This window comes from Pyxicephalus adspersus, chromosome 3, assembly GCF_032062135.1.
Source record: "Pyxicephalus adspersus chromosome 3, UCB_Pads_2.0, whole genome shotgun sequence".
Taxonomy (NCBI): Eukaryota; Metazoa; Chordata; class Amphibia; order Anura; family Pyxicephalidae; genus Pyxicephalus; species Pyxicephalus adspersus.
The window spans coordinates 33,801,125-33,815,103 of NC_092860.1; the positions used below are offsets into that span (position 1 = coordinate 33,801,125).

Consider the following 13,979-nt stretch of genomic DNA (forward strand, 5'->3'; position numbering starts at 1 on the left):
TTTCACCTTGTACGGTAGCAGCCCTAGGTCATTGCCTGCTGCAGGAAAAATGACGATACCTACATTGTTTTTTCTTTTAGCTTCTCAGAGGAGGAATGAGAGTCTGAGTGGTGCAACCTTGTATCCTCGACTGGGGAGCCAGAACGATTAGACTCTATCTCAGAAATATCTGTCAACATTGTAAGAAAAAAAACACGCTTTTATATGAACTATTAACAGCACACCAAAAACTTAAGGGCCATATCAGGGCCGCACATGACCAGCAGCAAAACCAACATAATGTAACCATTTCTGCTAATGGAGTTCCTCTTTTGCTAGCCTAAAATGGAGCTGAATTTGAGATTTAGGCAAGCAACTAGGCACATCTGTTTTGCCTTCCCAGGTAGTGAGTTCTTATAAATGGTCCCTTGCCTAGGAGCCGTAAAGATACAACACACTGACATATGAAGTACACTTTATTATCCCTTTCACCAAATATCAGGTAGGAAAGAAAACAAAATGTGTACAACCACCAGGTAAAGACTTTACTTAGACACTACTTACAATATCACCAGCTATTAATCTTTAAAGGGATGAAATCATTTTGATAGGTTCATTGTGTTTTACCCTTATCAGTGGTAAAATCACAGACATTACTAACACACCGTGCTACTGTTAACAAAACCCCAACTGAAATAAAGGAATTTTAAAAAAATTGGAATTAAGAAACACCCACCTCCTATGTCAGAGTCACTGTCATGCACAGAAGGAATGTTAATCAGAGTTTGTCTTGCATCTCTCTGCACCACCATCTGCAGTTTCCCTCTTGACTTCTCGATCAGCTTCCGTGCATCAGCTAAAGACATGTTTTCTGTTACAGTGCCATTGATCTGTAATAGAAAATCAGTAATAGTTTCAAACCTCAGTTAAAATTTTACTTTCTTTTATTGTTTTCAAACCAATTCAAACTAAACCTGTAATATTTGGGAAATTGAAGGGCTAGAATGTCACCAATTTTCCAACATTACAGGTAACACCTCTAATATTATTTTCTGAAATTGTAAATAAATTAATAAATTCATAAACACTGTGAACTATTATTACCAGACTATAACTCACCTTAAGAACAATGTCTCCTTCATTTAAGCTTCCATCTCTTGTCGCTAAACCAGCATCTGTCATTTCCTTAATGAATATCTGGCTGCCCAAACGTAAACCATATTCTGAACGAAATAAAAGTGTACAAACAATAATAAATATTTTTTAACATAAATTTGACAAGCACAATTTTTAAATAAATATTTCAATATACAGGACTTTTTTATACAAAAAATTTAGGCACCCAAAAAAAAAACATGGGTGTATATTGACCATAATGATCTCAAGTCTAAAGTACTTTATTAAATGATTATGTTTAAAAACATACATAAAATAACATACATAAAATGTAGAATAGCACATATCCAAGTTGTCATATTTTTTAGCCAGTCATTGACAAGTGTGACGTATTTCGTGAAAACACAAAGTAAAACAGATAAATGGGGGTCCTCCAAGAGTAGTGATTTCATAATTTTGCCAGGGGTTGTAGTTAGGCTTTTTATTTGCAAAAAAACTCCGTCCCAGCTCCAGACACCGACTGAGATCTAGATGTTTCCCACACACAATCTGGATGCATCTCAAGAGAATACAGTCAATTAATCCCAATAATCTAAAGCTCAAGGGAGTGGGTTTCGAGTGGATACGTAGTATACCTAGGACACAACCTCTCTCTCTCCCAAATGAAGGGATTTTTTCCCCATAGGGAATGCAGTGCAGTTCTGGAAGTAAACACACTGGCCCTGATTTATGAAAGCTCTCCAAGGCTGGAGAGGATAAACTTTCATCAGTGAGGCTGGGTAATCCAGCAAACCTGGAATGGATCTAGTCCAGATTTAAAGGTTCAAAACATATGTTAATATATGTAAAATATGTATGTAAAATATATGTATGTAATATATTAACATATGTTAATATATGTAAAATAGCAAAAGACCTAAAAGAAATCCATCACAGGTTTGCTGTATCACCCAGCTTCGCTGATGAAAGTGTATCCTCTCCAGCTTTGGAGCTTTAATAAATCAGGCCCACTGAGTCAAACAAGTATATAAATCAGGCACCTTTGTTTTACTAAGCTTTATTACACTGGTCGGGGTCTGTAAGGACAGCTATCAAGACGGGGAAAAAGAAAATGCAGTGGGAAGAGGGTACATAGCTTCTTGGAGTTTGTTAGGAAGGTAATGGTTGTAACCTGCTATATGATACAATCCCCTTTATACTATTCATTTATAATGGCATTCTAACACACATCCCCAACACACTGCAACTAACCTGCATTTTATCTTACTACAATGCACATAGGTGAACATCAGTGTATTGCGGACTGGAAAAAGGGGTGTATATTTACTTCTATTGTAGCAACATAAAATGCAAAAACTTGCTTGGGGTACTGCACCTCGGATAAATTATAAGTTGTTTAAAAAATTTAGAAATGTCTTTAACTGGCATTGGTCTAGTAATAAGACACTAACAGAAAGGCTACAAAAGATCTGTAACAGAAGCAATGAATTTACAATTTGTGATTCTGATATCAATGTGTTTCTTCAATACATGTCTCCTGTCTAAGCTGATACACAAATACCTTTTAAGGTGTGAATAATTGAAAACAGTCAGTATGTATTGGTTTTAAAAATCAGATTATTTTATGACCCTAATGTAATATTATAAATTACACTATACAAGAAGCAAATTCTAAATATATTTCACTATTATTGAAATGTAAAGTGTCTACACATGCATTGATGAAGAAACTGGCAACTTACCTTCATTTGGTTTCTTTTTGGCAAGGAGTACACTGATGGGCTTTTCTTGATCCTTTCGTCGGTGTGGTTCTGGTGGGGGACTGTGGGACAGAAGTCTATCACGACTGCGGTGAAGTAGTTCTTTTTCATTTTTGTAGTCTCCTTGAAATTTCTGTATACTTCCTCTTTCTGGACTATAGTCCCCGCTGTAGCTACGTTCAAATGACTCTTCTCTATCCACACTCTTTCCCCGATCCCTCCTATTCCTGCGCTCTTCACTTAAATCCCGATCCACACTTCTACCTCGGCTGCGTTCCCTTCTGTAACCATGGTCATCATCTAGGTTTCGTTCTCTACTTCTCCCCCGGCCATATTCTGGATCTTTATCATGAGAACGACCTCTTTCCTGATCTCTTCCATAGCCTCTGTCTGGGCTGGAATCCCTGCTTCGCCGGCCACTTCCACTTTGCCAGCTCTCACTGTAACCACTGTATGCGCTCCTGCGGTCAAAATGTCCATCATCATCTAGAGTGTCAAAAGCTCGCGGGTCAGGCTCAGGAGAAGGTGTCCGTCTTGATGCTGTAACTTGAACTTTACGAGGTCTTTTTACCACCTATTTAACAAGACAAATTTAAGAACATGATAAAATTAGGCTGATAGTATTCTAAAAGCTGTCATTTATTTTGTTCTCGTGCCAGTTGTGGTATTTAAGTCAGCCTTGTTCCTAACTAATTAAGATGAAATTAGGTTGATGACATGCCATCAAAAACCTTTCTCCTATGACTTCTACAAGCAGCAAACAATGTTTGGAGCTTTCTTACATGGCACACCCATGGCAAAATTATGCCATATCTACTGTAGCTGTCATAACGCCTGTGACTTTAGCTTGTGAATTCTCCTACACAACTCAACACAATAAATTCCTTCTGTGAAATAAACCACTGCATTACTCAACAGGAAAATGTATGGCAGTACTTGACTTGCCTCCGTCATTGAATCCATGCCCCTTTCTTTTACCTTATGTGTTGGACAAACCAAATGCTTCCAACCATCTTTAGTCATATACTCAAAGAACAAAACGAAACAACTGCACATTTAACCTCTGAACTCACTCAAGCAGATGAATATTTTCAAATACAAAGAATGGTAAAATTTTGTAAAGATGAGGGTCATCTAGGACAAATTAGATTTCATTTAATGAGCCTCCAGGGTTCAAGTGGATTTTTTTTTTACTAATGTCTTACTGCTTTGCTCATTGAGGGTTGGGGGTAGTGACATTTCGTTTAGTAGGTGGTAGGAAGAGGGGAAAGAGTTCATTGAAAAGCTATAGTTTTCTTTGCCACAAATTAAGTTTCTCTAAGAAACGTACAGTTATATTTTTCTAAACTTCTCCATTTGGGAGTCCAAAATTTTGATATAGCATTTTTGTGAGAGTTTCACTTTTATATTTTTAGAATCAGAAAATATCTGGGCATTTGATTTGTTCTTCTTTACTATAAACATGTTTGATCAATGCCCAAAACTATATTTAAGAAGCACCAGTTATTGGAAATGCCAATTAGCTATTGAATTACTAGTCATTAAGGAGATCCTCCTCTTTATTTATTAGCATGCTGACTATAGTCATACAGACAGAAAGGTAAATGTAATGCTCGCAAGAGCTGAGGGAAAATACAACGGGGACAATACCTCCTAGAAAAACTAATATGGGAAAGAGAATCTCCCTTGCAAGACAAATTAATCTGACAGTCGTTTAAAGCCCTGCATACTTGCTATAAAAAAAGTGTTACCTTTAAAACAATAATATTACCTGATATTTTAAAATTTAACCTGGAGGTTTATATCAGATTTATAAGTGAACGAGACATAACAAATACTTGTTGTGAATTGCACCATCACTGCAAACAATACAAACATATTTAATATACTTACAAAATTAGCTGTTTTGCCACATTTTCTTAACTGCTGTACTGCAAATGAATGGAGCACATTTTCCAAGGATGTTCCATTGACCATAACCACTCGATCATTCTCTCTGTAAAAAAGGCAATAACATTAATGGTTGTACGAAAAAACTTGCCAAACCATGAGAAAAAAAAAACTATTGCTATATTTATTCCAGAAATATCCTTAACAATCCTTTCTCCTATAAGAATCCACAACCTATACACAACTGGGTAGGGCTGTCACCATTTGGTCCACAAAAATGGTGTTGTAACCCCACTAGAGGATTTAGGAGCCGAGTGCATTTCTGGCACATTACCAATATCTTACTGTACTTGAAAAGTCTTTAAAGGGATAAAACATGGGAAAATGTGTATGCATGCACAGATGTACTGCTAATGTCCATTTTGCAAAGGGTTTGGGTTATGGAATTGTTCTGTGGTGAATCAATAGCAGTGTTCAAAATTTTGAGACTAGGGTTAAAAATCTGGATGTAATCAACAACAAACTAATAAATAACTAATTCCACAACCCTGATGAGAATATGTGCAAACACAATTTTAATAAAATGTTCCTATTTGCTGAATTCTGCCTAAGTCCTCGTTATGAAAATGTAGTCCCTGGCAAACTCAACAACTGGAATAATTAGTTGTCAGCATTATGTGTCACAGCTGCTCTCTAGGGGGATGAACAAGGACGTTTTGTGAGTCCCATTCCAGCATCTCAGATATGTAGATTTTTCCTCTTACTTTTGCAGATCGAGACTTTTTATTAGAGCAGAACTTGTAGTAGTAAAGAAAAGAAAACTTATAGAGAAAGGGAGGCACCTGGTTTATTGGTACCTCCAGTGACATCAAGGTTCTGGAGTTTACAATTCTGCTGTATATTAGTGACTGCTACAGTCCACAGTCTCCAAAAAAAAAATAAAAAAATCAAGCTTTTTACAATGTGCAAAAAATTCCTAAACACTAATGAGCAAATACTGGTTAATCGACAGAGAACAAATGTGCATACAGTTTTGCTGGAAGAAAAGCTATGCAAACATTTTTATATCCAATGAGTAGTAGTATTTCAGTACAACTAACTTCATGCAGATATAAAAGGTACTAAAAAAGGTAATTTTGTAATCATGAATACCTGCAGTGTCAGACCCAGAGCTACAGTGGTTCAACTAACGGGGGGTCAGCTATCCAAATTTGCTAGAAAAGACATAGCAGGGGGTTGCTTAGCACTTAGAACTACACATCACTACACTAGTATTGAGCTTCCTACTGCTTTAGCTTGTGATCCAAGTGTCTTTCAGCGTCTGTCATTTTTCTACAATAACAGGGCTCACTGTTCATATTATTACAAAGGTGGTCTGATTGTAGTAGGATTCTTGCCAGCCTAATTCCACACTTAAAATTAGATAGCTGCCAAGTCATAATTGGAATAGACAGAATAGAATAGGAAAAAGCTAGAGAACCAGAATGCAGTTATGATTTAAGAATGAACGTATCTACAATGCCTGCTGCTACAGAGGTTAGTGAGGACTTGTTCTAATGCTCAATACTGCTGGTAATAAAAAGGAAACTCCTATAACTTCTGTAGCCAGGTCACAGGTTTACCAATAATAATAATAATAGTATTAGGGTTTAGTAAGTATGAATAATAGTGGTAATATTAGACACCAAAGCTGACCCTAATTATGCTGTATCACCAAGAATCACTGATAGGTAGGCATGTGCCAGTCCCTAAATATATTGCACAATGCTTGTAAAATTGCCGAAGCATAGGTAATTTATATATATATATTTTTTTTTTTTACTTACTGTAAATATCCATCAGCTGGACCCCCAGGAAGCACATCAGAAATTACAATGGAAGGTTCACCATTATCAAAGTGTGGATTATCTCTTCCTCCAGATACTGCAATTCCAAAGCCCTTTTTGCTATCCTATAAAAGCAAAACATTAGAGTTGATAAATCTGGGAAAAACACTGCCAAAAGTTTTAGTTCCTCCATGACGGATGCAGGATAGGTAAAACCACCTAGCAGTTTATGAGGTCCTAAATTTTAAATGGAATGCCCAAGCTTCAAATCCCAGCTCTGTACACTGGTTGCATCCATTAGGAGGAGATTCCTCTCTCCCCATTTAAAGTGCGAAGAATGCAACAGGAGGCAACACAATACCGTAAGCAGGACAGCAACACCCAAAATTACAAAACTGCAATAACTATAGTAATGAGACCTCATTGCTAAATTTAAGACACAATATTCAGCCCCAAAATGCTAATTCAAAAAATGAAATATTACTTTCAGGTGGACTAAACATTTTAAAATAATAATAACCTATAAATCACCAAAGAGGGAAAAGATAAATTATATATATTTTTTTCAGCAATTGGAAACCCAAAATGTAAAGAAAAATTGTGGTTATGTACAAAAGACCCGAAAGCCACATGGACAATGTAAATCTCATACTACTAAAATATTTCACATGATTCAGCTGCTGTCAATTTCTGCACAGAGATTTTTCTAAGTTAGTGATTTCTAACAAGAGCGGGATGTTAGGGGAAAACCAGGACATGGACAGCAATAAAACCAATTATTAAGTAGAGTGGTTATGCATAAACTGTGTGGAGAAGAATGAGAGCTATAGCAAATAAGATTTCAAAACAGTGCACTTTTTGATACTGCACACAAGTAAACCTTTGTCTGGACATGAGTTTTACCTCAAAATTATTTAATTAAATACGCAGTAACAAGGTTACTAATAATACATTTTAACTAATACATTTTTAAATTTTACTTTTTAAAATCCCCCACCTAGATTCAATTATACTCACCTTTACAGCTGAATCCATTGCAGAATAACCAATGTTCCTGGGTATGGAGGATCATCTGACCTCTTCCCAGGATTCAATGTTTGGGTCTAAATACTGTCCTTTGATGGAGGGAGGACATTATTGCGCCCTTTAAACGGAGATAATATTGGAGAAAGAGACAGTGGCAGAATAGTGTGAAGTTTAGTATAAGTAGATTTGGGTATAGGCTTTAAAGAGACCATGTACCCTGGAAAGGTAAAGGTGACATGGTCTTTTTAGCGGTTTTGACCAGGTGTATTTCTGTAATTTTATTTTAGAGATTTAGTACATGAAGCTTTGGAAAGCTGTAATGCAAAAAAATGGTTTCTAGTCATTGTAAAAGCCTTAGGCAGGAGAAATCATAGAAATTTAATATGCTTACCTTCTGCAAGGTGACTGTGTACTGCTCCCATATGGTCTCTTCCATGCTGGAGGCCTAGATCAAAAGAAAAACAATCATTAGCCCGCCAGGAAAAAGATATGCTAAGATGAACTCTTTTCAATTTAGGTTGGCATTACAAAGGAATTATAATAATAACGTTAATCTAAGGTCAAAATATTTTTTTCAGATTTATACTGCTATTGGAGACACCCCAAAGGGTTTCATTTACTGTTCAACTCTACTTTGCTGTATCCAAAAAAGAAAACAAAAAAGCAATACAGACCAAAATTTTAACCCTTCCCTAATATATTTCGATCTCCAAGTAGTCAGTAAATATTAAAAAATTGTTAATTATTATAACACATGGTCAAACTACATTTTTATTTATCTGCTGTAATAACTGGCTGAGATTATTGGTGCTGTTTGGATTTTGGGCAGACAACTTTAGAACAGGGCTGTTGGTTGCAGTGTCAACAAGATAAACTACAATTTTGATTCTATATAGGAAAGAAGAGTGTATCCCGAGGACAGTGCTTGATTATCTACCATAGTAGTTGCCAAGCAAATTTAGAAAATTAAATGGAGAGGAAAGAAAACAGCTTTTTATGGCAAACTGGTTTTTGTACATATAAAATCCTTTATTCTAAGCAAAATAAACAAGAAAAGTAGAATACAGAACATTCAGTGGATGCACAATAAAGCTTATCACCCCAATCAACTTTGTACATAAGATATACAGTGAGGGAAAGAAGTATTTGATCCCCTGATGATATTGTACGTTTGCCCTCTGACAAAGAAATGACCAGTCTATAATTGTAATGGTAGGTTTATTGTAGTTGTGAGAGACAAAATAACAACAAAAGCCTCAAAAAAACAGTGCTCAAAAGTCAGAGCTTGATGTGCAGTGTAATGAGTGAAATAAGTATTTGATCCCCTATCAACCAGCAAGATTTCAGGCTCCCAGGTGTCTTCCCTGTGGGAAGGGAGTGCTCCTAATCCAAGCTTGTTACAGTACCTGTATAAAAGACACCTGTCCACAGAAGCAAGCAATCAATCAATCAATGGACTGGGCAACAAGACTATCGCCACCCAGCTTGGTGAGAAGGTGAAAACAGTTGGCGGACAGAGGTAGACATAATATGCTTGGGTGTTTTTCTGCTAAGGGGACAGGACACCTTAACCGCATCAAAGGGACAATGGACGGGGCTGTGTACTGTCAAATCTTGGGCGAGCACTTCCTTCGCTCAGCCAGGGCATTGAAAATGGGTCATGGATGGGTATTCTAGCATAACAATGACCCAAAACACACGGCCAAGGCAACAAAGGAGTGGCTCAAGAAGAAGCACATAAAGGTCCTGGAGTGGCCTAGCCAGGCTCCAGACCTTATTCCCATAGAAAATCTGTGGAGGGAGCTGAAGGTTCGAGTTTCCAAACATCAGCCTCGAAACCTTACTGACTTGGAGAGGATCTTCAAAGAGGAATGAGACAAAATCCCTCCTGAGATGTGTGCAAACCTGGTGGCTAACTACAAGAAACGTCTGACCTCTGTGATTGTCAACTAGGGGTTTGCCACCAAGTACTAAGTCATCTTTTACGAAGGGATCAAATACTTATTGCACTCATTACAATGCAAATGAAGCTCAAACTTTTGAGCACTGGGTTTTTGAGGATTCTTTTGTTGGTATTCTGTCTCACACACCAAAAATACACCTACCGTATTTTCCGGCGTACAAGATGACTTTTTAACCCCGAAAAATCTATGACAATGTCAGGGGTCGTCTTGTACGCCGGGTACCAGCACTTACCTGCAGCGTCCGGTGTCCCCGCGAGTCCCCTCTCTGGTCTGGCGTCCCTGCGAGTCCTCCTGTGCCTCCTTCTGTCTTCCTGCTTTTCAGCTTACACGAGTCCTCCTGAGCCTGGATTGGCTCTCCACTGGAACACGCCCATTCATTAAAGGAACGTGCCCATTCATTACTTAGAACTAGTAGTGTACAGTTCTTTCTGCCTCTCAGTTCTCTCACAATAGTGAGATCTGACAGGCAGAAGGAACAGTACAATACTGGGCATATAACACGACCCCCAAATGATTGGTTACAGTGGGGGGTCGTCTTATACGCCCAGTCGCCTTATACACCGGAAAATACGGTACTTTTACAATTATAGACTGGTCATTTCTTTGTCAGAGGGCAAACCTACAAAATCAGCAGGGGATCAAATACTTCTTTCCCTCACTGTAGGTATTGGGCTTCTTACATAGTTTTTGAAGCCTGATAAGAACAAACCTTACAGTCCCGGGTAATTATTCAATGCAAAGGCATTGTCTCATTTCGCTCAAAGGGGCTTCCTCAGGGGAGTAAAACCAGTTTGTCATAAAAAGCCGCTTTCTTTTCTCTCCATTTAATTTACAATTTTGATTCAATATTACCAATCCATAAATTTTGCTTTGTTAAAGCCAAATGGACTTCCACCCAAATTCAAACAGTTCCACTAGAGAGAGGTCATCATAAAGAATGTGAAACATTTGGTGCTTTGACTGAAGGATAAAACATATTTTATGTGTTATGTTTAACTGTGCATACCACAAGTATCAGTTCAGCCTGGGTTCGGAAATGGTATGAGAGGCAAACAGTCCGCATTAAAAAAATATTCAATTTAAATAATTGTGATTTTTTTTCTAGATACCTACTAAGTAAAATAGAATACTAGATTTATTGTCATAAAACCACAAAATGTAAAGATCGACTCTGAGTAAAACTTTACCCAAGTTTAATACTTTATTACCACTCTAGTGCAACTACACATTTTGACATCATTGAGCAGGGTTTCTCAACTAGGGTTCCCCCCGAGGTTGCTAGGGGTTCCTTGAGCAGTAGGCAATTTGCGCATGTAAGGTCAGTTAGTTTCAGATAAGTTACCCTCAAACGCCATCATTGGTGTCATCATCTTTGATGGCTATCAATAAAGGTGGTGTTCTTCCCAATGGCCAGCAATGTAACAGGCACATTTCCCACTGACCACCACACTAATGTCCTGTGAGCTGTGGATATAGGAATTATAACTGCAATTCCCTGAAGATCCGAAAGTTATTTCAAGGGATCCATGTGCTAAAAAGTTTGAAATAAAATGTCTTTTATGCTTCCCTGCACAGCTATTTCCAAACTAATCAGAGTAGCACATTTGTCTTTCTGAAATCTCAGCAAACTAATGGTGCCACCAATAAAGTAATTAATTGTAAGGAATCAACAAAAAAATCCAACCAAATACTAGTTTTCCCCAATCCCTGCATATGTTGAATGGTGCAGAAATGGAAAACACAAGACAATTGATTGATAATAATTACAAGTTTTCCAGGTAAACAGAGTCCTGGTAAAACTTTCACAATGAAATGTTTCATCTGTAATTGAAGGTTTCCTTTCAATAACTGTGTGTTATCTATTACAAGTCACATGATTGCCCTATAAATACTTTCATAAGGCACACATGCTATTTATGGCTCCTACACAAAGTTTGCTGTAGCTTTCTTCAAATTGTATTACTTTTTTAGATTTCCCAACTGGCAGCTACTTTTTGAAGACCTTACTATTTTAAAGGATATTTATGGGTACTTGAATAAATGTGAAGGCCATCCATACATGATCTCCTAAATAGACACCATCATTAGTATAAACAAGTTGAAACCAATATAAACCATTACAAAAATGCATAAATGCCACTTTCCAGAATACTCACCCAATTTACAGTGAGTGCACACACACACAGGTTTGGTAGACTTTTGGCACATCACACAAAGTGTCAATAGTATCTTTATAATTATATAAAATCTCTATTTACCGGTATAAAACTATTATACTGTAAGGAGCACCGGCTTCAGTGGTATTGGCCATGCAAATCTGGCATGGGATAAGGACACTGAGGAATAGTCCAAGACGGGTATTGCCAAGCACAATTACTTGCAGCAAAAGCATTCAGTTTGTACATACCCTAAATATAGTTAGATTATAAACAGGGACACTTACACCTTTATGGTGTTTGAAAATTAAGTGAATCTTGCACATTATACATAATAGAGAGATAAGAATTATTTCTTTTTATCAATGACATAAAAAGGTCCTTGAATTGTAAGATGACTCACTATATTGTCGTTGTAAATAAGGTAACCACTTGAAATAACACATTATATAAGACTGCACTGAGGTATTTAATTATATTATTAGAATTAGGTTTATATATTAGATTATAACTCCTCTACTGATACAGCAATAACAGATGTTTGCCAAGTCATAACCTGCTACCTACAAGCCCACCGATCAATAAAACACATGAAGTCTTAGTTTACCTGATCTTGGAACCTGACTGTCAGTTTTCCAGGCCATGTGTAAGTGCGGCGTCTGTGCTGGACTATGCATGATGAGAGTTTACGGACAGGCTTGCCTTCTGTCTGCATGGCATGATGTGCCGTGGACAGTAGGAGAAGTAAGCAAGAGAAAAACTACTATCATCCTATAAGTGAAATGATCTCATGTTAATAATTAGTGTAGAGGCCCCACCTCTCGTTCAGTGCACCTTTCAGCAGGTAATCTGATCCCGCTTGTTTGACAGGACAACTGTGTGTTACACTGGAGGGTAAAACAGTATATGGAAGAGACAGCCATAATGACACTGGATTACATGCATATATATTTTTTTTTTTATAGCACAGTTCTTCATATAAGTCAGAGGTGCCAATATGACCGACAAACTATGCAGAACTTCTATAATGATTACACAATAGACATTTAACCTTTGACTGTTGGACTATCTATTCCTTTATCATAATCTGCAGTGTGAGTCGAACATCTAACAGAAAAACGAAATCTAGGAAATAGCTTCAGCATAGACAGTAATGTTATGATATTATTATTTTGGGCCTGCCTAACAAAGTGCTGATAGGCTGGCTTTTTTAATGTTTCTATGAAGTGTCAGAGACCGTTCTGAACATCAGCACTTTTATCTTTCTTATGATTCCATACCAAAAAGAAATAGCGCTACAAACTTTAAACTCGGAAGACGACTGGGTACTGATGGCAGAAGCAACACCCAGCTACTTCTCAATGTTCTTTTCCCCTCAGTTGGTGTTGTTACGTCCTTCAAACACCAGGCCATTGCTGTGTCCTATAGGTATATAGCAGGGGACTTGGGCTACGTACACATGTGCAATATTTATCGTTAAAAAACAAACGATCAACGACCGATCAACGATTATTCACAATTATTTTGAACGATCGTATAGTGCACGATTCTGTACATGCTGTAACAATACTATTGTTTAAATATAATTCACCAATAATGTACAAACACTAGATACAATCATTTGAATGATGCAGGAAGTGATGTGTACCGGGGAAAGCGTACCACAGAAACATTCACTGAACGACTGTACACACAATAGATAGCGAACGATCGTCGCCAGATTAGATCCGCCGGGTTGGTCATACATTTTCAGCGACATTCCTTGTTCATCGTCGTCGTTGGTCGGTTGTTAAATATTAATTTCTATGGATAAATTTTGCACGTGTGTCTGTAGTCTTAGGCATCCTGCACTCCTGGAAGCCCTAATCACAACAGAATTTGCCAAAGGCCACAGGGCTGCTATAGAGAGGAAAAATGGGCCACTGGAGAAGTGATAGAGCTGCTTTACCTGTAAATAGCAGGTAGTCACCACCCTCAAGCCGTGAAACATACTGTCTCGCCAGATGAGATACATAGTAAAAAATGGATGAACACTGAGCAATCCAGAATTCATAAAAATGTATTGTTCTGGACATAACCACAATGACACATGGCTTTCCGACCCATTTTCTCTAAGGTCAGTCAAAGTGGAAGGTTGCATTCAGGACTTTTCTGTGGATGTATACATGAAACAATGATGTATTAAGATGATGAAACACTCAGGGCTCTATTTCTAAAAAAAGGAATCTGACATTACCTTTAAACATTCACTGGTGGGAATTA

The 13,979-nt window shown here is 37.5% G+C and overlaps 1 protein-coding gene across 3 annotated transcripts in view; it reads right to left on the bottom strand.

Moving 5' to 3' along the window:
• TJP2 (tight junction protein 2) overlaps positions 1-13,979 on the bottom strand; it is a 53,151-nt gene that overhangs the window by 12,903 nt on the left and 26,269 nt on the right. For all 3 annotated transcript variants that reach the window (XM_072404176.1, XM_072404174.1, XM_072404175.1), the window contains 7 exons: positions 7,989-8,042; positions 6,572-6,696; positions 4,749-4,851; positions 2,838-3,429; positions 1,099-1,202; positions 716-869; positions 64-169 (listed from right to left, as the gene is read on the bottom strand). In XM_072404176.1, coding sequence (XP_072260277.1) covers positions 64-169; positions 716-869; positions 1,099-1,202; positions 2,838-3,429; positions 4,749-4,851; positions 6,572-6,696; positions 7,989-8,033 — 1,229 coding nt within the window. In that variant the 5' untranslated portion in view covers positions 8,034-8,042. The remainder of the gene's footprint in view (positions 1-63; positions 170-715; positions 870-1,098; positions 1,203-2,837; positions 3,430-4,748; positions 4,852-6,571; positions 6,697-7,988; positions 8,043-13,979) is intronic.